The 23,068-nt window shown below is 42.4% G+C and overlaps 1 protein-coding gene across 1 annotated transcript in view; it reads left to right on the forward strand.

Moving 5' to 3' along the window:
- Positions 1–23,068, forward strand: part of EYS (eyes shut homolog) — a 1,023,158-nt gene that overhangs the window by 261,934 nt on the left and 738,156 nt on the right. Inside the window, 2 exon segments of the mRNA XM_068405393.1 lie at positions 11,120–11,233; positions 13,305–13,427. Coding sequence (XP_068261494.1) covers positions 11,120–11,233; positions 13,305–13,427 — 237 coding nt within the window.

A 23,068-nucleotide genomic window follows, 5' to 3' on the forward strand; every position in this document is an offset into this window, starting at 1 on the left:
GATTGCCTAGACCATATCACACAGGAACGCGTCCAGGCGGGTTTTGAATGTCTCCAGAGAAGGAGACTCCACAACCTCTCTGGGCAGCCTGGTCCAGTGTTCAGTCACCCTTACAGTAAAGAAGTTTTTCCTCAAATTTAAGTGGAACCTCCTGTGCTCCAGCTTGCACCCATTGCCCCTTGTCCTGTCAAGGGATGTCACTGAGAAGAGCCTGGCTCCATCCTCTTGACACTTGCCCTTTACATATTTATAAACATTAATGAGGTCACCCCTCAGTCTCCTCTTCTCTAAGCCTAAGAGACCCAGCTCCCTCAGCCTCTCCTCATAAGGGAGATGTTCCACTCCCTTCATCATCTTCGTGGCTCTGCGCTGGACTCTCTCTAGCAGTTCCCTGTCCTTCTTGAACTGAGGGGCCCAGAACTGGACACAATACTCCAGATGCGGCCTCGCCAGGGCAGAGTAGAGGGGGAGGAGAACCTCTCTCGACCTGCTGACCACACCCCTTCTAATACACCCCAGGATGTGTCTAGCGGAGTTCCGCAAGGGTCGGTTCTGGGACCAGTTCTATTCAATATATTCATTAATGACTTGGATGAGGGATTAGAGTGTGCTGTCAGCAAGTTCGCTGATGACACAAAACTGGGAGGAGTGGCTGATGTGCCGGAAGGCTGCGCAGCCATTCAGAGAGACCTGGACAGGCTGGAGAGTTGGGCGGGGAGAAATTTAATGAAATATAACAAGGGCAAGTGTAGAGTCCTGCATCTGGGCAAGAACAACCCCATGTACCAGTACAAGTTGGGGACAGAGCTGTTGGAGACCAGCGTAGGAGAAAGGGACCTGGGGGTCCTAGTGGACAACAGGATGACCATGAGCCAGCAGTGTGCCCTTGTGGCCAAGAAGGCCAATGGCATCCTGGGGTGTATTAGAAGGGGTGTGGTCAGCAGATCGAGAGAGGTTCTCCTCCCCCTCTACTCTGCCCTGGTGAGGCCGCATCTGGAGTATTGTGTCCAGTTCTGGGCCCCTCAGTTCAAGAAGGACAGGGAACTGCTAGAGAGAGTCCAGCGCAGAGCCACGAAGATGATTAAGGGAGTGGAACATCTCCCTTATGAGGAGAGGCTGAGGGAGCTGGGTCTCTTTAGCTTAGAGAAGAGGAGACTGAGGGGTGACCTCATTAATGTTTATAAATATGTAAAGGGCAAGTGTCAAGAGGATGGAGCCAGGCTCTTCTCAGTGACATCCCTTGACAGGACAAGGGGCAATGGGTGCAAGCTGGAGCACAGGAGGTTCCACTTAAATTTGAGGGAAAACTTCTTTACTGTAAGGGTGACTGAACACTGGACCAGGCTGCCCAGAGAGGTTGTGGAGTCTCCTTCTCTGGAGACATTCAAAACCCGCCTGGACGCGTTCCTGTGTGATATGGTCTAGGCAATCCTGCCCCGGCAGGGGGATTGGACTAGATGATCTTTCGAGGTCCCTTCCAATCCCTAACATTCTGTGTGATTCTGTGATTCTGTAAAGGATGCCATTGGCCTTCTTGGCCACAAGGGCACACTGCTGGCTCATGGTCATCCTGTTGTCCACTAGGACCCCCAGGTCCCTTTCCCCTACGCTGGTCTCCAACAGCTCTGTCCCCAACTTGTACTGGTACATGGGGTTGTTCTTGCCCAGATGCAGGACTCTACACTTGCCCTTGTTATATTTCATTAAATTTCTCCCCGCCCAACTCTCCAGCCTGTCCAGGTCTCTCTGAATGGCTGCGCAGCCTTCCGGCACATCAGCCACTCCTCCCAGTTTTGTGTCATCAGCGAACTTGCTGACAGCGCACTCTAATCCCTCATCCAAGTCATTAATGAATATATTGAATAGAACTGGTCCCAGAACCGACCCTTGCGGAACTCCGCTAGACACAGACCTCCAACTGGACTCTGTCCCGCTGACCACTACTCTCTGGCTTCTTTCCTTCAGCCAGTTTACAATCCACCTCACTACCCGATCATCCAGACCACACTTCCCCAGTTTAGCTGCAAGGATGCTGTGGGAGAGAGTGTCAAACGCTTTACTGAAATCGAGATAGATCACATCCACAGCTTTACCATCATCTATCCACCGGGTAACATCCTCATAAAAGGCTATCAAGTTGGTTGAGCAAGACTTCCCGTTGGTGAAGCCATGCTGAGTGCCCCTAATGATCCCCCTATCCTTGATGTGCCTAGAGACAGCACCAAGGACAAGTTGCTCCATCACCTTTCCGGGGATGGAGGTGAGGCTGACTGGTCTATAGTTACCCGGGTCCTCCTTCCTGCCCTTTTTGAAGACTGGAGTGACATTCGCTTTCCTCCAGTCCTCAGGCACCTCTCCCGTTGCCCACGACTTAGCAAAGATGATGGAGAGTGGCCTAGCAATGACTTCCGCCAGCTCCCTCAGCACCCGCGGGTGCATCCCATCAGGGCCCATGGATTTATGGACATCCAGGTTGCTTAATTGGTCCCTGACCCAGCCCTCATCAACCAAGACAGATTCCTCCTCTATCTTGACTTTTTCTGAGGCCGCAGGGGTCCAGGGCTCCTCAGGACAGCCTCCAACATTATAGACAGAGGCAAAGAAGGCATTCAGTAATTCCGCCTTCTTTTTATCCTCTGTCTCCAGGGCCCCCACCTCATTCATCAGTGGGCCTACATTGCCTCTAGTGTTGGCTTTACCTGCAATGTATTTGAAGAAGCCCTTTCTGTTGTCCTTGACCTCTCTTGCAAGGTTTAATTGCAAGGAGGCCTTAGCTTTCCTAGTTGCCTCCCTACATCCTCTGACAACAGACTTATATTCCTCCCAAGTGGCCAGCCCCTCCTTCCACGATCTGTACACCTTCTTCTTCCACTTGAGTTTGCCCAGCAGTTCCCTGTTCAACCATGCAGGTCTCTTGGTCCCCTTCCTTGACTTCCTACTTGTTGGGATGCTCTGATCTTGAGCTCGGAAGAAGCAGTCCTTGAACGCTAACCAACTATCTTGGGCCCCCTTACCTTCTAGTACCCTGTCCCATGGGATTTCCCCTAGAAATTGCTTGAAAAGGCCAAAGTTGGCCCTCCTGAAGTTCAGGGTTGTGATTCTGCTAGCTATTCTGTTCCTGCCACATGACATCCTGAACTCTACCATCTCATGGTCGCTACAACCAAGGCTGCCCTCAACCTTCACCTCTTCAACCAGACCCTCCTTGTTAGTGAGGATCAGATCCAGCAGCGCTCCTCTCCTAGTTGGCTCATCCACCATTTGCATCAGAAAGTTATCATCAATGCACTGGAGGAACCTCCTGGACTGAGGATGGCTGGCTGAGTAGGCCTCCCAGCAAATATCAGGGTAGTTGAAATCCCCCACAACAACCAGGCCCTGTAATTGCGAGACTGCTCTCAGCTGCCTGTAGAAGGCCTCATCACCGTCCTCATCCTGATCCGGTGGCCTGTAATAGACACCCACAACAGTATCACCCCTGCCAGTCTGCCCCTTAATTCGCACCCACAAAATCTCAACTCGCTCCTGATCTGCCTCTGGACAGAACTCAATACATTCTAGCTGCTCACTCACATAAAGAGCAACTCCACCACCTCTCCTTAGCGGCCTGTCTTTCCTGAACAGGACATAGCCATCCATGACCACATTCCAGTCATGCGAGGCGTCCCACCAAGTCTCTGTAATTGCCACTAGATCATAGCCCCCCGACCGAACACGGATTTCTAACTCCTCCTGCTTATTCCCCATGCTGCATGCATTGGTGTACAGGCATTTCAGGGAGCGAGCTGAGCACACCGATTTCATCCCAGATTCACCCCCTGACTTCACCCCAGGGGGATGGGGGGCCTCCTGGTCTACCTCAACACTAGAGCGTTGCCCCAGTGGTGCAAGCCCAGCTACCACCCCATCCCCCTTCGAATCTAGTTTAAAGCTCTCCGAATGAGCCCTGCTAATTCCTGTCCCAGAACCCTTTTGCCCCTACAACATAAACCTTTCCCATGTATCACTGTCACGCCTGTTGCCTTATAAAACCAGCCATTATCAAAGAACCCAAAGCCCTGCCTGTAGCACCAGTCTCGTAGCCAGGCGTTAATAGAGAGAATCCTACTATTCCATCCCACGTCATCACCTGAAAATGGAAGGAGGGAGGAGAAAACAACTTGCGCCCCAGACTCTTTCACCAACCGTCCTAGGGCCTTGTAGTCTTTCTTCATTCCCCTCAGACTAGGGGATGCAGCTTCTTCCCCACCTGTCTGGAAGATGAGCAGGGGGTAGTAGTCTGTGGCCTTCACCAGGTTGGGGAGTTGCCTGGTGATATCCCTGATTCGGGCTCCAGGCAGGCTGCAGACCTCCCTGTGATGGGGGTCAGCTCTGCATATTGGGCCCTCAGATCCCTTTAGAAAGGAGTCTCCAACCACTAAAACTCTTCTCTTCTTCCTTGTGGAGGAGGTAGCTATACGCCCGTCAGGTTTTTCTGATTGTGGTGGGACCTCTGATATAGGTTGCCTCTCCACCACATCCCCATTGGACCGGCTGTATTCCACTAGGGCTTCATATCTATTGCTCAGAGGCACCTGTGGAGGCGAGGTAGGCAAGGAGGGCACTCGCCTTTTGCCACGGCCATAGACTTGTCTCCACTCACTCTTCTCCTCTAGGTTATTGTTTTCCACCTGAGAGGGGCAGAGTACAGGGGTCCCTCGATCCTGGGAGCTCTCCGGCAGGTGCTCCCATTTTTGTTGCAGGGAGGGCAGAGCCTGGCTCCACCAGTCTATCTCCATTTCAGCCTCCCGAATGCTCCTAAGCCTTTCTACTTCGGCTTGAAGCCTTTCAACCTGGCTTTGCAGCTGTGCCGCTCGGCCGAGCAGATCATCTACTTGCTCACAGCGCACACAGCCCCCTGACACCACAGAGACGCTGTAGCATTCCCTGCAGCCGGCAACCTGCACCATCGCCTCCTTCCGTGGGAGCTCTGTCTGGGTTCCCACATCCATTTTGGTCTTCTTCCACCGGGTAGATACCATTGTTCTTTCACTGAACTGGGAAATACCTGTTGGTGCCACCCCTGGTTCACAGCTCCTTGGCACCTTCCTCGCCTTGTGCACTGGGAGGGAGTCAGCACCCTCCCCAACGAGCTGCAAACAACTGCAGCCTCTCCCGCCCTGGGACACACCCAGTCACTGCTGACTCACCCAGGCACTGCTGAGTCTCTCCCCTCTGGGTGGGGACTAGCCCCTGCCCTCCAGGGGGCTCTTTATCAACGATAACAGGGGGTGGAGCGTTTAAATCGCCCGCGGTGCCTCCGGCTACGCCCCCTCCTCTCCTGATTCGTTGCCGGGAACCTCCGGGTCCGGGTCCGGGGTCAGAGGGAAGCAGCTCGGGGCTGATGCTCGCGGGGGGCTCAGGGGGGGCCCAGAGCACGAAAAACCGCCCGGTTAAGCCCGACGTCGCCCTCGCCCCCGCACTAACCTCAAGTCGCTGCCGCCGCTTTCGCTGCTGCCGCCGCTTTCGCTGCTGCCGCCGCTTTTCGCTGCTGCCGCCGCTGTCATACTAAAAATACTTCAGAAGAAGATACCAACATTTGTGATATAATCTCACAAAGAGATCTAAGAATCTACAATTTAAGAAAATACATTGGTGTAAAGACTATACCCATGCAGGAATAAAGTGCACAAATGAAAAATGTGAAACACTATTTAGATTGTAGGTCTGCAGAGGGCAATTTGGGAGCTACATTTAAGCTAGACATGATTCACAAACATCACACGTTTGTAAAAACATAACAAATATTTTCTGAGAAGTGTAATATATAGGGATATACTAGACATTACAGCCTGAGTTAGAATACTGTGTTATACATGAGTACAGGAACAGAAAAGACAGGAACTTGACTCATCAGAGATCTAATGAACAAGACCTATGAGGAACTGTGGAAGAAATTGTTTGGGCTTTCTTTTAAGCAACAGAAGACTGAGTGGAAACATCAGTCATGATATGTACATAAAAAAATCAAGATATGTAAAAATCCACAAAGAGAAGGGAAATTAGTTCTTTTCCACATCCCTTGAAAATAAACCAGAAGGGTTAACTCAGGTAAGGAAGTCTAATCTGAAGAAAATCTGCAGGAATAGTAAAGACAGAGGTTACTGGCACATAGGGACAGTGGACCCTGTCCCAAGGAAAACTTTACCAAGGATCAATTTGGTTAAATCTTTATGAGTTATTTTCTTCTTGAGCTAAGGATGCACTATGGTTACAAGGTCAACATCATAACACACAGGGACAGCAAGCATGCTTGATTCCAGGTGGCAGATCTGAAGGGTCTGGAGTGTATGACCTATGAGGAGCAGCTGAGGGAGCTGGGGTTGTTTAGCCTGGAGATGAGGAGGCTCAGAGGTGACCTTATTGCAGTCTACAACTACCTGAAGGGAGGTTGTTGTGAAGTGGGAGTCGGCCTCTTCTCCTGGGCAACTAGTGATAGGACAAGAGGACACAGCCTCAAGCTTCGCCAGGGGAGGTTCAGGTTGGACATTAGGAAGAATTTCTTTTCAGAAAGGGTTATTAGACATTGGAATGTGCTTCCCAGGGAGGTGGTGGGGTCACCATCTTTGGATGTGTTTAAGAAAAGACTGGACGTGGCACTTAGTGCCATGGTCTGGTTGACATGGTGGTGTCAGGGCAACTGTTGGACTCGATGATCCCAGAGGTCTCTTCCAACGTGGTTGATTCTGTGATTCTGTCAGTTCCTGGTTCTGTAGGAGGTGTCACATTCAGCGTTTTGTCTCTATGACCATAGGACCCTGTTTGACGAATGTGACTGCTGGGAAGAGACAGGTTTATCTGAAAGAGCATTTCAAGGATATCTTTGCCAACAGACACGCTAGTGAGGAGGGCATTAAAAAAGTGACTAGCTGGAACCTTGAGTATTTTATGGTCCAAACATTCATGTTACAAGTATCTACACTGGTAGCCCCTGCAGTTTGGCAATCTATATTTCATAATACCTCGCTGTAGGTTTTTCATCTTAAAGAAAGATAACTAGGCTAGCAATTTTGATATTGAAACAATGCGTGTAGGGTGGGCTCAATGTGAGAAAGCTCACCTACGCCCGACTGAAATGAACTAGACACAGATATGTATGTGAGCCTGCATGAAGGGTTGGCGTAATATTTAGCTTACTCCCATGCTGTGTTTTTCCTGGGAGCACAGTTGCATCCAAATATTTCAGATCTTAGTTTACTTTTGATCTTGAATATGGGTTTAAAGGCTAAGTTTAAAATATCACATAAAATTGAATCAACAGTGGAGATATGTATGAGTAAAGATAAACAATTAATGAGGAAACTTGATTAGTAGTGAAAGCTAATTTAGACAAATTTAGTTCAGGACTTAAATGCTGTATAATAATTTTACGATACTTCCACTTTTTGCAAAGTGAAGTCTGTTATCAAATTTGCAAGCGGTGGGAAAATAAAGCTCATTGGAACTTAGGACAAGTGAGGACATCCTAGGTTATTGAGGTCAGTTCCACAATGTAACAGAGTGACAAAAAACTAACTTGGAAAGGACAGTGTGGGATTCCCTGGTCTGACCCTACAGAAACACAGAATCACAGAATCAATCAGGTTGGAAGAGACCTCGGGGATCATCGAGTCCAACAGTTGCCCTGACACCACCCTGTCAACTAGACCATGGCACTAAGTGCCATGTCCAGGCTTTTCTTAAACACATCCAGAGATGGTGACTCCACCACCTCCCTGGGCAGCCCATTCCAATGTCTAATAACTCTTTCTGAAAAGAAATTCTTCCTAATGTCCAACCTGAACCTCCCCTGGCGAAGCTTGAGGCTGTGTCCTCTTGTCCTGTTGCTAGCTGCCCGGGAGAAGAGGCCGACTCCCACTTCACTACAACCTCCCTTCAGGTAGTTGTAGACTGCAATAAGGTCACCTCGGAGCCTCCTCTTCTCCAGGCTAAACAACCCCAGCTCCCTCAGCCGTTCCTCGTAGGTCAGACCCTCCAGACCCTTCACCAGCTTGGTCGTCCTCCTCTGGACTCGCTCCAACACCTCAACACCTTTCTTGAAGTGCGGGGCCCAGAACCAGACACAGTATTCAAGGTGCAGCCTCACCAGTGCTGAGTACAGAGGGACGATCACTTCCCTAGACCGGCTGGCTATACTATTCCTAACAGAGGCCAGGATGCCATTGGCCTTCTTGGCCACCTGGGCACACTGATGGCTCATGTTTAGCCAGCTGCCGACCAGCACCCCCAGGTCTCTTTCCGCTGGGCCGCTTTCTAACCACTCTTCCCCCAGCCTGTAGCGCTGCATGGGGTTGTTGTGGCCGAAGTGTAAGACCCGGCACTTGTTCTTGTTGAACCTCATGCATTTGGTCCCGGCCCATCTATCTAACCTAACAATGCTTCATCCTGAACAGCAGTGCTTGTATTTCTTTTATTACATCTGCAAGTGGAAACAATATTTCACTTCAGGAAGAAAGCCTTTGGGAAAAATAACATGTTCTTAACCAAAAATCTGTTCGCTGGGTGACACTTTTCTCATTAGTGTTTAGTAAAGTATCCTCTCAAAAAGTAAGGACTAATCATATTTCCAAATATAACAGCATGGCTAGCAATGCTGGTAAATTATAACATCTGTGAAATGAACACAAGAATCACAGTTTACCTCATACTAATCTGCATGCTTTTGTACCGTCCACCATCAATATATTAACTACTACAGATTATCTACATTTTCTTTAATAGATAAATAGTTTCATGGGAAAGATATGATACCAAACAATCACGAATAATCCAAATAGTAATGATTGTGTGTTGCTTCTAAAAAAGTTCAGTCTAAAACAAGACTGAAAAAGAGATTCTTTGACTTCTCTTGTATTCTGTGCAGGTTGTGCTCTGTATCTTATGTGAGAACTGAACCGTATATTAGAATTCATAAATAAATTCTGCAAGAAAGAGGGAAAAGAACTCACATATTGATTGCGCTGGGACACTCCATTATTTGTCTGCATTTGTTGTCATTTTGCTGACACAAATATCAACTCTACAGAAATTATTTTTTCTGGTATTCACAAATGCATCATAGATTGACATTTCACGATGATTGTGAGGGCTTTTGAATTTGTTTTCTAAATAAGATAAGGTTGAGGGACTTTAAAGATGATATAAAAATAGGAAGGAATGATGTAAAATCATCTGTTTTTCCTAACATAAACAATTGTTTTAATTTATTGAGTTTTAAAAATAATTTTTTAATAAAATAAAACTTGGGAATTTTTTGCTTCACATAAATAAACATCTGTTTAACAGCGTGGCATGCTTTCACTACACGTCTTTTGCAATTCATATCCTGGGAACCTAATACAAAAAAAGAATGCTTTTTCTCCATTTGAATAATTACTCTAAGGTATGAGGAAAGAAACTGAACAGAAGAACAGAAGAAAAATATTCAACAGGAACACTTTCATTATATACATGGATTTTTAAAAATTTTAGTAACAAGTAAGATATGATTTCTTTTGTTCTTCCACTCAAAGTGAATGTGCTAATGGTTGTGCAAAGATTAGTGATGATATTTGGAATTAACAATGAACAAAGCTATAGATGTGTGGTGGGTTGACCTTGGCTGGCTGTCAGACCCGCCTCCCCAGCCGCTCTCTCACTCTGCCTTCTCATCAGCATGGGAGGAGAAGAAAAGATGAAAAATCTTACAGGTCGAGATAAATACAGGGAGATCACTTACCAGTTACTGTTATGGGTAAAACAAACTCAAATTGGGGAAAATTAGTTTAATTTATTGCCAATTAATGTAGGTTTGCATAGTGAGAAAAAGAAGACAAATTAAAGCAACACCTTCCCCATCCCTGTTTTTTCACCAAGGCTCAACTTCACTCCTTCATTCCCTACTCCTCTACCTCCTCCCTACCCCAAGCAGCACAGGAGGATGGGGAATGGGGATTGTGGTCAGTCCACAGCAGCTCCTCTCTGCTGCTCCTTCCTCCTCACACTTTTCCTCTCCTCCTGTCTGGGCTCTCCATGGGCCACAGTACCTTCAGGGCACATGCACCTGCTCCAGTATGGGGTCCTCTATGGGCAGCAGTGTGGATATCTGCTCTGGCATGGTCCTCTCCACAGGCACTTGGAGCACCTCCTCCCCTCCTTCTTCTATGACCTTAGTGCTTGCAGGATTGTTTCTCACTCTTCCTGCCCCTCCACCCCCCCCTTACTCCTCCCTCTACCTGTGCAGTGTTTTGCCCTTTCCTAAATACATTTCTCCTGAGGTGTCATCACTGTGTCTGCGGGGCTGAGCTGTGCCCTGTGGTGGGGGGGTTGGAGCTGGCTGGAACCGGCTGTGTCCGGCCCCGGGCAGCCCCAGCCTCTCCTCACAGAGGCCGCCCCGCAGCCCCCGCTGCCAGCGCCTGGGCGCCTGTACCCCATACAGTGTGTCAAAATACCTGTAAGAAATGAGAAAATTGAGTTACTCTTTCCTTTTGTAAGTTTCATTAGTCTTTGGATTTTTGCTTTAGTGTTGTCTACTTTCCTTCTTTTAGCAACATACACAGCATCCTCATCTATTGTAACTGAGCTGTGCACTTTACACCTGCTGGAGACCTGACTCATATAGCATGTGTTTTGTTACTCCTCAGTATTTGTACTCTGTATTTTTTTTACTGCTTCTCTCCACAGTAGAAAACACCAGACAATGGATGAGAGATGATAATTGATGCACTCTCTCTTACATTAGCATGGCAAAATTAAAAAAAATGGTACCATAAAAATAGTACAGTGACTCTAATACAAGCAAAACACTTGAAAATGTATATTGTTTGCGTACTACTATGAATGTCTTCTTACTTTCTGGAAGTACTTCCTACTTAATTTATTGCTTTATTCCAGCAATAAAGATATGTATTTGTAATATTGAATAAGAAATGAGTGAAATTTAATTCTTTGTAAATAAAATACAGAAGCTTCCTTTTTCAGGGGAGTATGGATTGTAACACCTCTTGGTTTTAATTCCAGAACAACATTTGGAATAAAAGTTTCATGTTAATAGCACACATAAAAATGAAGAAAACAAAAGCTTTTCTTGCTTCCTTTGCAGGTTTTTCAGGCCAGTATTGTGAGATAGAAATGAATGAATGTGATTCAGCTCCCTGTTTGAATGGTGCTGTCTGTCAGAATGATGTCAACAGCTATGATTGTTTTTGCCCTGAAGGTAAGTTGTTCAAAATAATTTATTTTTATTATCTGTGACAATTTTCAAAATTGCCTGCAGTCTGCAAAACGTCTTCTTGACAGTCTTCAAATACATTGTTAAAAATTCCTTTCTATGAAAGTTATTCATTCTTTTCTGAAGTCTTATTTGCATCTTTGTCCACCAAGGCACCCAATAAAATAAGCACGCTCTTAAAGAATGGAGACAGATGTACTCATAAGTGCTACTTTTTTCAGACAAAACCTCATTTTAGCAAAGTCTGAAGGAGTGGAGAAAATACATTTGTGCAGTTTGTGAAATCCATGGAAAATGCAATCAATAAATTTACAAAGAAAATGTTTTATCCTGATGTACTAACTTGCAGCTTTGTGACTGAGCATAGCAAGAAAATTACAATGGCCATAATAATAACTGTAATAAATCTTCAGTACAAAAATCTATTAAAACTTTCACAGACAAAAATAATGTGATTTTCAGCACTTTTGGTCTGTTTCTTTAAAAATTAATAATGCTCAGTGTTACCAGAAGTATATGAACAAATGAGTGATTTCAAGAAAAAAAGTAGTTAAAGGAAAAACTAAAATGCGTTAAAACATTTAAAATTACAGTGTCTTTCTGAGATACTTTCACAAATGGGTTTCTTCTGAATATTTGTATGGTTTTTTAAATTGGATATTTAGTTAAAAATAAAGTCAAGGTTGTGATTTGGACGTGTTCCTGTGTGATATGATCTAGGTAATCCTGCTCCGGCAGGGGGATTGGACTAGATGATCTTTTGAGGTCCCTTCCAATCCCTAACATTCTGTGATTCTGTGTGATTCTGTGATTTGTAACCTGGTACTTTGTTTCTGCATTTTAAACTTTCTTATACTTGTTTGATTTTAAACTTCAAATAGTACTATTTTGTAAGTACGGACTGATGGTGAGTTGATTTCATAGCTTACAGTATTTCAGGTATTTATATATTAATACAAACCTTCTAGTGGTGATGATAAGTTCAGAAACTCATCACAAAGATGAAATTGCTACAAATAATTCTCATAAGTACAGCCTCCATCGTTAGTTAGTTTAAATAAGAATCCAAAATAGATATTGGAAGGCAGTTGAAAATTAAGCTTGGAAAAGATAGTTCTGCTGTTTAGTCTGCCTGACCAGCTTAGAGAAAAATAAATCCTGGCATCCACATTGATAGTTTTGTGGCTTACTTGTTACCTGTGAGACATGGGTCTGATTAAACTCTAAATGCAAATGAGAACTGTTACTGTATACTTTATTAATGAACTAAGGGTAATTCTAAAGTTTTATGACTTAGGGATCAGTGGAAATTGGTTCCATGGTCAGTTTGAGAAATTATGGGAATATGCCTTGCACTGAGGGTGCTGATAGCTTAGCATTAGTCATGGTCTTCCTGCAGCCATGGCCTGTGACAGCACTAATGATAGTCATTTTGTAGCATGACCATGAATTAGAATACATTTACAAGAGCATAAAATGTCAGATATTGGACTGGAGATTCTCCAGCAATTTCAAGTACAAAAAAACACTGTTGGACTTCAGACTAAAAGTCATTATGATACAAGAAACAAAGAGAGAATAAGTAGAGAAGTAACTATTTTAGAGTTGATTTTTAAAACTATAATCAGATGTCCAAATCCAAGCAACACTTATCTTTGTCTGCAAGGTTCTCAAAATGGCAGAATATATGGATTCTCAAGTCTCTAAGAATCTACAGTCTATAAGAATCTATAAGTCTATAAGAAGATATAGATTCTTAAGTCTGTCCTAAACAAAAAGTTCAACTAGATTAATGAAAATACGAAATCCTAAATTTGTTCTTTCAATTATTATCTTCTTTTAAAGTATATTTGATGGTCAAATATATTTTCTTATTAATGACAAAACAGAAAAAGCTTTTAGAAAAATCTTTCAATAAGACTTCAAGATAATTTCATTACAAGAGTAAATTGAAAACAATTTAGTTTTTAGAAAAAAGGACCCAAAGACATCCTTTAGAAAAGAAGGTACAGATATAGCCGAATAATACATAGCTCTTTGTTTTTTTCCAACCAAGGATTTGAAGGTTTGAACTGTGAAATCAACTTTGATGAGTGCACTTATGGCTTCTGTAAAAGCAATTCAACTTGTTTAGACCTGGTTGCAGACTACAGTTGTGTTTGTCCTCCAGGATTCACTGGTAAGATTTATTTTAACTCTGGAAAAGATATTAAACAGTTCAACTTCTTATTTCCTTTTCTGAAGTTTAAAAAACCTCTTTTTAATTGCATTTTGTTCAGTGTTTTAGCATTAATAAAAATTCAACTCAGTCTTCTGTGCTATTGATAATCTGCTTTAATTTCCTTACTAATATGATAAAAATTGAAAGCAATGCATACGCTGTTTGATGAATTGATGGAAAGCAAAACTGTATTTTGCCTAGGAAAAAAAAAGTGTTCAAAAACACCTAGTCTATGAAAAATAGGCGAGCAATGATAGCTATAGCCAATGCTGTTTGTCTTCAGAAGATCATATCACAGCCATACTTGATTGAGATAGAAATGAGAATACAATTTTAGCAAGAGGACACTTTGTTCTCTTCAAGAAAGATACCATCAGATCCTTACGATAAATAGCTTGTAAATTGCACAATTATTTGTGTATCTAACAGGTTTAAGAAAATAGCTCTTGCATCAGAAGTAGTCTTCATGGCCTTACTTTCTGCCAGAAGCAGCTAATAGGATCATGGGGAAACCAATAAAGCTGTCTCAAAAAATACGCCATCTTAACAACTTATATGCTGTGATGTCAGGGACTGGAGCATCCTGACTTTCAGCTGCTGATTTCAGAGAGGCAAATGGAGCAGCATTAGTCACTTGGTAACAGGAAGACAAGCAGTGGCAGTCTCAGAAATCATACACAGTTAGTGGGTGTTGTAATAAAAAGCCAAACAGATATGTACAGAGAGCTCAAAATGTGTGGTGACCAATGGAGAGGAAAGAAAAAAAAAAATGAGAGAGATCTATTATGGATAAATGAAAGGTTAAAGAAGCAAGTAGAACAGTGAAGGCTGAGGAGGAAAAATTAAGTTAGAAATAAATAGAGCATTTCAAGTTGATAGTAACACCACTGACGTTCAGTTTAGGAGCACTTCATACATATTTCGTCAATGGTTAAAAATAGGCAGATGGGACATAAGGAATGTAAGATGATACACGGAGATTTAGAATCTGTGAAAGCGATAAGAGCTGCAGTTCCCACAGATGTCTGTGATTTTGCTTGATTTGTGCCAACATATTCTAATATTATTCAGTATTGCAAAACTGAGATGTGCTCTGTTTCCTACAAGATCACATCCTCCTTTTCTTCTTCCTTTGATAAGTGGCTTTGCTGTCACAAGTTTGCACAGTCTGTGCCTATTTTGTGTCAATCATGAAAATGGAGGTGATTACAAAGTATTTGTTCATATAAATAGAAGCATTTTTAAGGCAATAATTTTTAAAGAAGGAGCTTTAAAACCTTACTGCTCTACTGCAAAGATCAAAATAGAAAACATCTAACTTTTCTGTAGTAGGTTGCAAACAGTCAGTTTGAACTAGGGAATGCAGGAAAAGTTGTTATTTTAAAAATACAGCTACACTACTTTGGGATATGATGGAATCCACATTACAGAACCAGAACTATAAACTAATGTGTGGGTGTCACCAAGGCAGCCTGGAATAGGGTATGTTCTCCTTAAGAGGAACACTTTATCCTAGATTCATACTGATGCAAGCCATTTGCCAATACCGTATCTGTTCATTCCAAGACAAAAAGGAGTCAAGATCTGTCAACAGTAAAACAGTAACCGGTGAGTTATGTGCAGATTTTAATGAATACCTCGAGGCCTATGTTGAAGTCATAGAAGTTCACGTGACTGCATAATAGGCTATTATGAAAAGGCTCTATTTTCTCCTGCATTTCCTGTGTAAGAGACTTTTAATCATGAATGTGCTACTGATCTTACTTCATATTGGCTTTTTTTTTGTGTGAGACAGGACAGCTCCCACAAAAAAACAAATCAGCCAGTCTACTGACTGGTATTGAAGTGGGTATAAGGATCCTCCTGATTACACCGAATATTTTCATCTGTGCTCGTGCTATTTGTATAATAAAGGAAGAGCCAGCCATTGTGGATGTCATTAGGTCTGCTCTATACAGGCCTTCCAACAACTGCCTCAGCCTCCCTAGAAAAAGTCTTTGATGCAAAATGCTAAATATTTGAGCTTCTAAGTTCTAAGAAAAGCAAACAGTGGTAAAAGAATGTTCCACGTTCTTCTGAGTTCTAGGATTGATGTAAATCGCCCAAGAAGATATTGCCATAACAACAGTGATACACTCAAAATCTTTTCAAGGGCAAAAGGAAATATAGTGTATATATAGGATTTTTTTGTTTATCCAGTTAATATTTAAGCAATGCAGAGATTTATATTATATAATGAATATAGAAAAGCACCATTAACAGCACAGTCAAAATTGTTATATGGGAAAACTTATTAATATCTACCCATTTTCTTTGGTGTTATGTTCAACTTTCCAGTGTCCTTCTGGGTCCTACAGGTGACTGTTTCAGTCTTCTCAAGAAGGAGTGAGGAGTTTAGGCCTTAGTCATTAGCATCTTGAGCCCTTTCCCAAGAGAAAGATGATATTCCTGGTGGAGGTTTCTTCCTCCTTAGTCAGAGTTCCAGTGGGGGTTATTTTTATACATTTTCTCATCCAGCCTGTATCCTTCTTCTGGGCTGCCAGCTAGAGTCTGGCAGTAGCCCCTAGCCCCAGGCACACAAAGGGCTACGGTTTGCCAGGCAGTGATGGGCAGGGGCTGTCAGCTGCTCTCCAGTGGGGCCATCCCCAGAGCTGAAGCTGGAGCAGGGGAGGCAGCAGTCACTGGGCCCAGCGCAGGGGTTAAAGCAGCGACACCCAGCTCAGACCATGGCAAGGCAGAGCCCCTGCGCTGCTGGGTCAGCGCACAGCCCGGCCTTCCCCTGCTGAGGGCAGAAATCATATTCACTGGGCTACAACAGTTAGCTGTGAACAAGGAGGCACAAGTTAGAAAGTTCAACCACAGATCTGCTAACTCCCTGTCAATCACGTCTTGTATTTTTCTGATGAGACTTGATCAAGGAAGTGAAATTCGAAAAAGTCCAGTAAATGTATAAGGCTGATTTTTTATTTTCATTTTTTTCAAGGGCATTTTTGTTTTCCTAGTCGGTTAAAAGGCATTTCCAAATAAAGTTTAGCTTTAGCATCAGAGCTGGTTAAGTACAAAAACTATCTTAGGCCTAGCTGTTTTCTTGTCTTGCTGTTTACTAGCTCCATGCTGGGTGATATCGCTCAGGTTTAGTTTTGCATGCCTTGTGCATGAATGCTTTGCTGGAAGGGCAGCGCTGGACAGGAGGGAGACAGCTAACTGTTCAAATGGCCTTGGCTGTGGTGCTCCACAGATGGTGGAGCTTGTTCCTTCCCTGGGAGCAGAGTTGGGAAGAGGCAGCACCATGCATGTGGCAGGGAGGAGGCTTCGATGGAGGGAAGAGCTCTTTCCTGCTGATGAAAGCCATTAGGACAGGAACACCCAAAACAACTGAGAGAATTCTGACAGGAGCAGGGAATCTTCTTGCAGCTTCCGCTCCCAAGTGCAGATTTTATCACTAAATGGGTGAGCACCTGAGTGCTGGCAACTTTGCAACCTGCTGCATGGAGTTTCCTGTACTCTGAGCAAGACAGGCAGATGGAGAGAAGCAGCTCCTGAGAAAGACAAGGAAAAGACTTTTTTCCCCCTCTCTATTAAATCGAAGCTTGCTCTCAAATGCCCTCTTGTGGGAGTCAGCATACTCAGGATCACCGTAATTATCCCATAATAAAGAGCTACTGGACAAATAGACAGATGGTGGACTGCCACCTCCTTCCCTTACAATGTTTTGTTCGATTTTGCCAATTAGAGGGGTTTCAAGAACATCTGGCAGTTGGGAAAGGTAAAGACAGTCCAGGTCTGTTAACCTGGCAGGCCTCAAAAATTAGAAAGTCTTGCTCAGCACATCCAGACTGTCTGGGCATTATCAGAACCTGAAGACAGGTGAAGTAGGGAATTTAATATTGAACAGCAGGACACCTTTAGTACCTTAGGTAGTAAGATACCTTGAATTAAAACATCAATCAGGTGGGCTGGTGCAGAATTTACCAGTGATACAGAAGTAGGCGGCAATTTTATGAGGTGAATTTTGTAAGTCAGTGTTCTGGGATGAGAAAGAATGTTTTTTTCATCTTGAATAAGTGATGGGATTATATTTTGTCCATTGTAAATCTCTTGCCTATTTTAAATTATAGAAGAGATTATTAACTAAACGGATTTCAAAACTGTGCACATGTGCCTGAGTGTAGAAGTTATTCCTATGCTAGTAAGGTGACACAAGTGAACACTGGGTAGAAAAAACATGATTCCAAAGTGATTTTTACTTTAGCACTTAGCATTGAATTTTGTTGTAATTTACATGCATGAGATTCTTAATCTGACTACCTCACTTATATCATGGTCCATATGAATTCGCTACATGTAACATGATCATTGTTTTAGGTTTTGCCTGTGTTTCATTATGTTTATCATGATAAAAAAATCGGAGATCTCCAAACCTCCTTGCTTTCTAACCTTCCTCACCGAAGTGGGAAGCTAGGTGCGGCTGGGTAAGGAGTCCGAACGAAAACTCAATAACACCAGAGTGTTATTAAGCAGGCATTCTTTATTGCAGTGCTGGGCAGCACTGGGGATTATCCACCATGAGCGCTCCACCGACTTGGCAAACTTTCAGAGACTATATACCATAAAGTTATACATAGTCATAGGATTTCTGAGAACTCATTTACATAACCATGAGATATGCAAATGTCCGCTCCGCATATGCAGTCATCTTCCCTGGTAGTCGTCAGGGGTCTTCAGATGAAGGCCGGTAGTCTTCCTCACTGTGTTCACTGACTGACCCCTGCTTCTGCGCAAACTCAGTCCGGGTATCACGTAGGCCATGTCCTTTGAGGTAGCTGTTGCAATTCCCTTATCTCTGTTTCCGTGCATCTGCTCACCCCAAGGCCCAGCCATCTGAAGTGCGACCATCCTGGAGCCTCCTTATCTTACAGCCATTACCACTCTCCAAATTGTAGAGGCTTCCCTTTGTTTAGTTGAGCACCCAGGATAGTTGAGTAATTAAGGTATTTACAACATCCCCCTTGCTCTTGGGGCCCAACCGTTTCAATCATTACCATGAGGCAGTATGAACCAACAGTCAAAATCTACCATCAGTCACATATTGACTTAAATAAGTCTTTAGGCTTTATGCAGCAAACTAAATAAATTTACAAGCCTTTTAATACACTTTCTGAAGATCAATCTATATAATTTTGTCTGCCATGTCTCATACCATGAGCTTTAGGAATCCTGTAGTGGCTGTTGTGGTCCCTGCAACACTGAACATTTGAAAATCCAAATTATAAAAGGATGTGCAGTGTCTTATAGCTCAACTCACTCCATCACGAGGCAAAAGGTGACAGCTTTTTTTGTGCTTGTCAAACATCTTTACCATGCGTTTTTTTCTAAGGTTTTCTAAGCTTCGTTTTCAGTAAGCCTGCAAAAGCTGTTCTATTTAGGCAGGTTTTGGCTAAACTCAGATGTTTTTTAGTTAATGTCAGGACCAACTGCCACAGTTTAAAATCACTGAGTCAATTCCATCCTCCATTCCACACTAATCATCTCCAGTCCTGTCCTCAACAATTCAAAGGAAAGAACTGGCCTGAGAAATGTATTGGTACTTACCCATCTTTAGAGTCAGTCCACAGATACCTCAGTCGCGCTTGCATCTTCATGCATCAGATTATTGTTCCCACATCAATGGCCCTTGGAAACAGCCCAAAAGCCAGGTATTCTTTTCTCTGATGTCCCCTAATGACCAAGTCATATAAACAACATGCCTGTATCTGATCTCTAGTCAGAGTGCTAACGTTTCTTCAAATCAATGCAAAACTTGGAAGCTGAAGACTGAACAGGGCAGGATGGTTCCCCTGGCTCCAAGCCAGCAGAGCTATCACTCATAGCAGGCCCAAGGCAGCATGAGAGCAAAGAGCTGCCTTTCCCCCTGCTCAGCTGGGACAGTGTTGATGGGCTGCTGGTTTTCAGAAATACTCCAGAAGGTGGGCTGCTGAGGGCAAGCTTCCCACAGTTGGGTGTGCAAACTTAACATGCTGGAAAATAAATGCTATTTATGCATACATGGAAATGTATTCAATATGTATTTCTGTGGTTATTAGAGAATGTTTATCATCACGTCTAATGTGTAAGTGTACCTGCTTTCCCTGGAAGGAATTCAGGCTAGAACACTGAGTAGAAAGAGAAAGATAAGTAGAGTGCAGAAAAGTCTGTTTAAGTTTCATCATGCTGAAAATTACATTACATAAAAATTTAGATAAACTAATACATAAAAACTACTGAATTGCATGAAAGAAAAAAAAAACAATTATAGTTCAGTAGCAATGTTTTTTCCAGTCATCTAAAAAACAATCAAAGTCTTTTTTTTTGGTGAGAAATCAAATGGCACATTTCGCCAACAGTTTTCCATCTGCAAATACTAAGTATGTTTTCTTTAAATTAGAAGGTGAATAGCAACAGTTGGAACCATCTGAAAAAAAGATAAGTTAATTCTTCAATCAAAAATTTAATTAGTTTATATGGGAATTACTTTATCATTGCTCTACTGGAGGCATTATGAGAGTATTTTTGTGTTTCAGTTTATCCCCTTTATTTTATATATAATGGGTTTTTTTCAATAATGATGCCAATTGGCATGCATAATATAATGTATGTAGAACGTACATTAGTATCTTTCTGGGTATGACTGTGTATTTAATTTTATAGAAATTGGAATATCATAATTTTAAAATAATAGGCTTTTTTTTCAATAAAAAAAATTTCAGTTGCTGGGAGGCCCTTATCAAATAAAAAATGAAAAGCAATAATGTCTAGAAAAGCTCATACAGTGATTAAAGCACACGCAGAAGACTCTGGGAAACATGGTTGAAATTCTTGGTCTTCCTGAGTTACTGTGGGAAATTAACCAAATTTTTCCTTAACTCCATACTTTTTCTATAAATTATTTCTCTTTTCTGCTTTTCTTTTCATATGTTTTCTATTTATATTATAAACAGTTAAGGTCATGGATGACTTTATAGTATGAACAGTAATATGCCAGCACAGTGAGCACAATTTTTACTTTTTACATGAATGCCTCTGTAAAAATAACATTCAGATATCAAGACAGAATTTCCTGCTACATTGAGATTTTCATTATAACAGCCTCAATTAACCTGTTAGGACTAAATTTTCTGTTATGACATGTGCAATCAATGAAAGAACTCTGACATAAGAAAATCTACTTCCAGCCAACTTCCCCAGTGCATGTTTTCCATCCCTCCCAGATATTCTGTTAATGAATTTGAGGAATAGAAGGGGCATCTTACCTAAGAATGGTTGTCTCCAGGTTTTTTATAGCAGACGGTTCATCTTCTGAAAAAAATCCACCAAATCATTGATCTTGGATAAAGTCCATTGTTCAATACTGCCTTTGCAATACTAACTAGCATTGTACCAGAGGTTTAGATACTAATATATTTCACAGTATATACTGGGCTGTGTTTTTAACAAGTGAAACAATTTACCTTTGGGCACCCTCTTCTTTGAAGGAGCCATACTATAAAAGGTCAAACGCTATCAGTTTTAGTATGAACACTCTAAGTAGTAGCCATATTTGGTGCCATCTTCAGTAACACAGTTGACTTTTTTTTTTCTTCACTCTTTGGCCTTTTTCTTTGTCTTTATTTTTTTCTTGCTTTTTTTTTTCCACCTTTCTCTTTCTCAGTTCTGTAACTCCCTATAACTATTGATTTTGCTATATTTGAGGCATTTTACATATATTAGGCATTTGTTCTTTGTCCATTTTATTATCCCTAGCACTGTTTTTGCTCAGCTCCTATGTTTGCTTCACTGCCAGTAACTGGCTACAGGTGAGCTGCTAATAGCCTTGGAGTCTCCAGTACCATCCTACAAATGCACCTTCAAGGCTTCTGCTCTCTGCCCTGTACTCCTTCACACTGCAGCCTTACTCTAGGGTCATAATTAGTTCATCTATACAGTGTAACTACTTGTTATTCCTCTCTACATGTTATTAACAATAATTATAACGATGCAATTTTACAAAATTAAAGAAAACTAAAACAAATGAGGCAAGATCCACCTGGTCACTAGCCAAGTCCTGAGGTCTCTGGCGTTAGCTTAACACCAAACCTGTGGCCTGATGCTAGCAATGGCAATGCCATACCTACTGGGCTACAGGGCTGCAGTGGTGATAATGGCGACATTACCCCATAGCTTGACTCACTTTATCTAAAAAGTAGGTTGACAAGAGACTAGTGCTTGCCCAGATCTGAGGAGTCTTGAGGCGGGAGGGGAAAAGTGTTAGATGCAGAGTGATGTTTTTAAAACTGTTCATACAACTTTTGTAAGAAGATTTTTTTTCCTTGGCACTTTTGCAGTGAGACAAGAAACAGAATTGCATAGATTATTTGCTCTGGTAACAGCAGAGCAGCACCTGACAGCCACTTTTCCTAAGAACATCCAAGGACAAGACATACACATTCCACATGATGATAATGATGCTACAGGGCCCAGCTGCCTTGGGGTGGGCTGTTGCTGTCACAGAAATATATCTGGCTCGTAGGATTGTCTTGATGTTTTCCCAGGAAAGACGCACAGACTGCTACATGATGAGTGAATTTATTCTGGAAGTCTTCTAACACCCCGTAGATTGCTGGTTGTATGCTCTACATTAGGTCTGCATACTGGAAGGCAGTTAATGTTGCCCATTAACCACCTTGTACTGAACCTAATTATTTACTTTTGATTAAAGCATACATTGACTCCAAAAACATTCAATCCTGATTTGAATGCATGAAGAGAAGCCAGAATTTCACTGGCGTTTTTTTCTAGTAGTAATCACCATCAAATGTAGAAGTTTATATTAAATATTTTATTTAAATTTTTGTCTTCAACTTCGAGGTATTGAGTCTCATTACCTTTTTTACACAAAATGAAAAAGCCTCTTACTACTCAAGTATTTTCTCTTTGTAAAGACACTTATACACTGTAATCAAATCACTTCTTGTTTTTGTTTGTTCTAAACGAAACAGATGGAGCTCTTTAAGCCTTTGCCGACAGCATGCTTTCAATTGTTGAATAAATTGTGTAGCTTTTCCTGCATCTTTCCCATTTATTTTTAAATATGCAACATTGTAGTCAAAGTTTTATGCCGAGGTATTTTACACATCAATAGTCCTTCTTGCTTTTTTAAATACATCTGAGAATTATTTTTATTATTTTTGTCACAGCACTGCAATAGCACTCATATGGAGAGGCCTTCAGCAGTCCTTTTCAGTTCACTTTTGTTGTTTCCTCATGTACAGTTCAGATACAGTTCAGTAGCTATAATCTACTTATCTTTTTCTTTGCTTCCATCTGGCAGCTGCAAGTGACCAGAAGTGACCTGCAGTACATTGAAAAATGTACTGCATTAACTAAACAAAAGTTATCACAAGATTTCAGTTAGTGGATATGCTTGCTCTCCCGTAGCAGGGAGATACGGGAAAGGAAGCGAGAGTGGAAATGTAGAGTTTGTTTAAAAGTCAGGGCTGAAATAATAGAATAAGGGCTTTTCACATTCACCTGCAGAAAAAAAAAGGCTCAGGGAAGTATGAAGTGGCTCATTTGTCTCATTA

The sequence above is a fragment of the Nyctibius grandis genome, chromosome 1, assembly GCF_013368605.1.
Source record: "Nyctibius grandis isolate bNycGra1 chromosome 1, bNycGra1.pri, whole genome shotgun sequence".
Classification (NCBI taxonomy): Eukaryota; Metazoa; Chordata; class Aves; order Nyctibiiformes; family Nyctibiidae; genus Nyctibius; species Nyctibius grandis.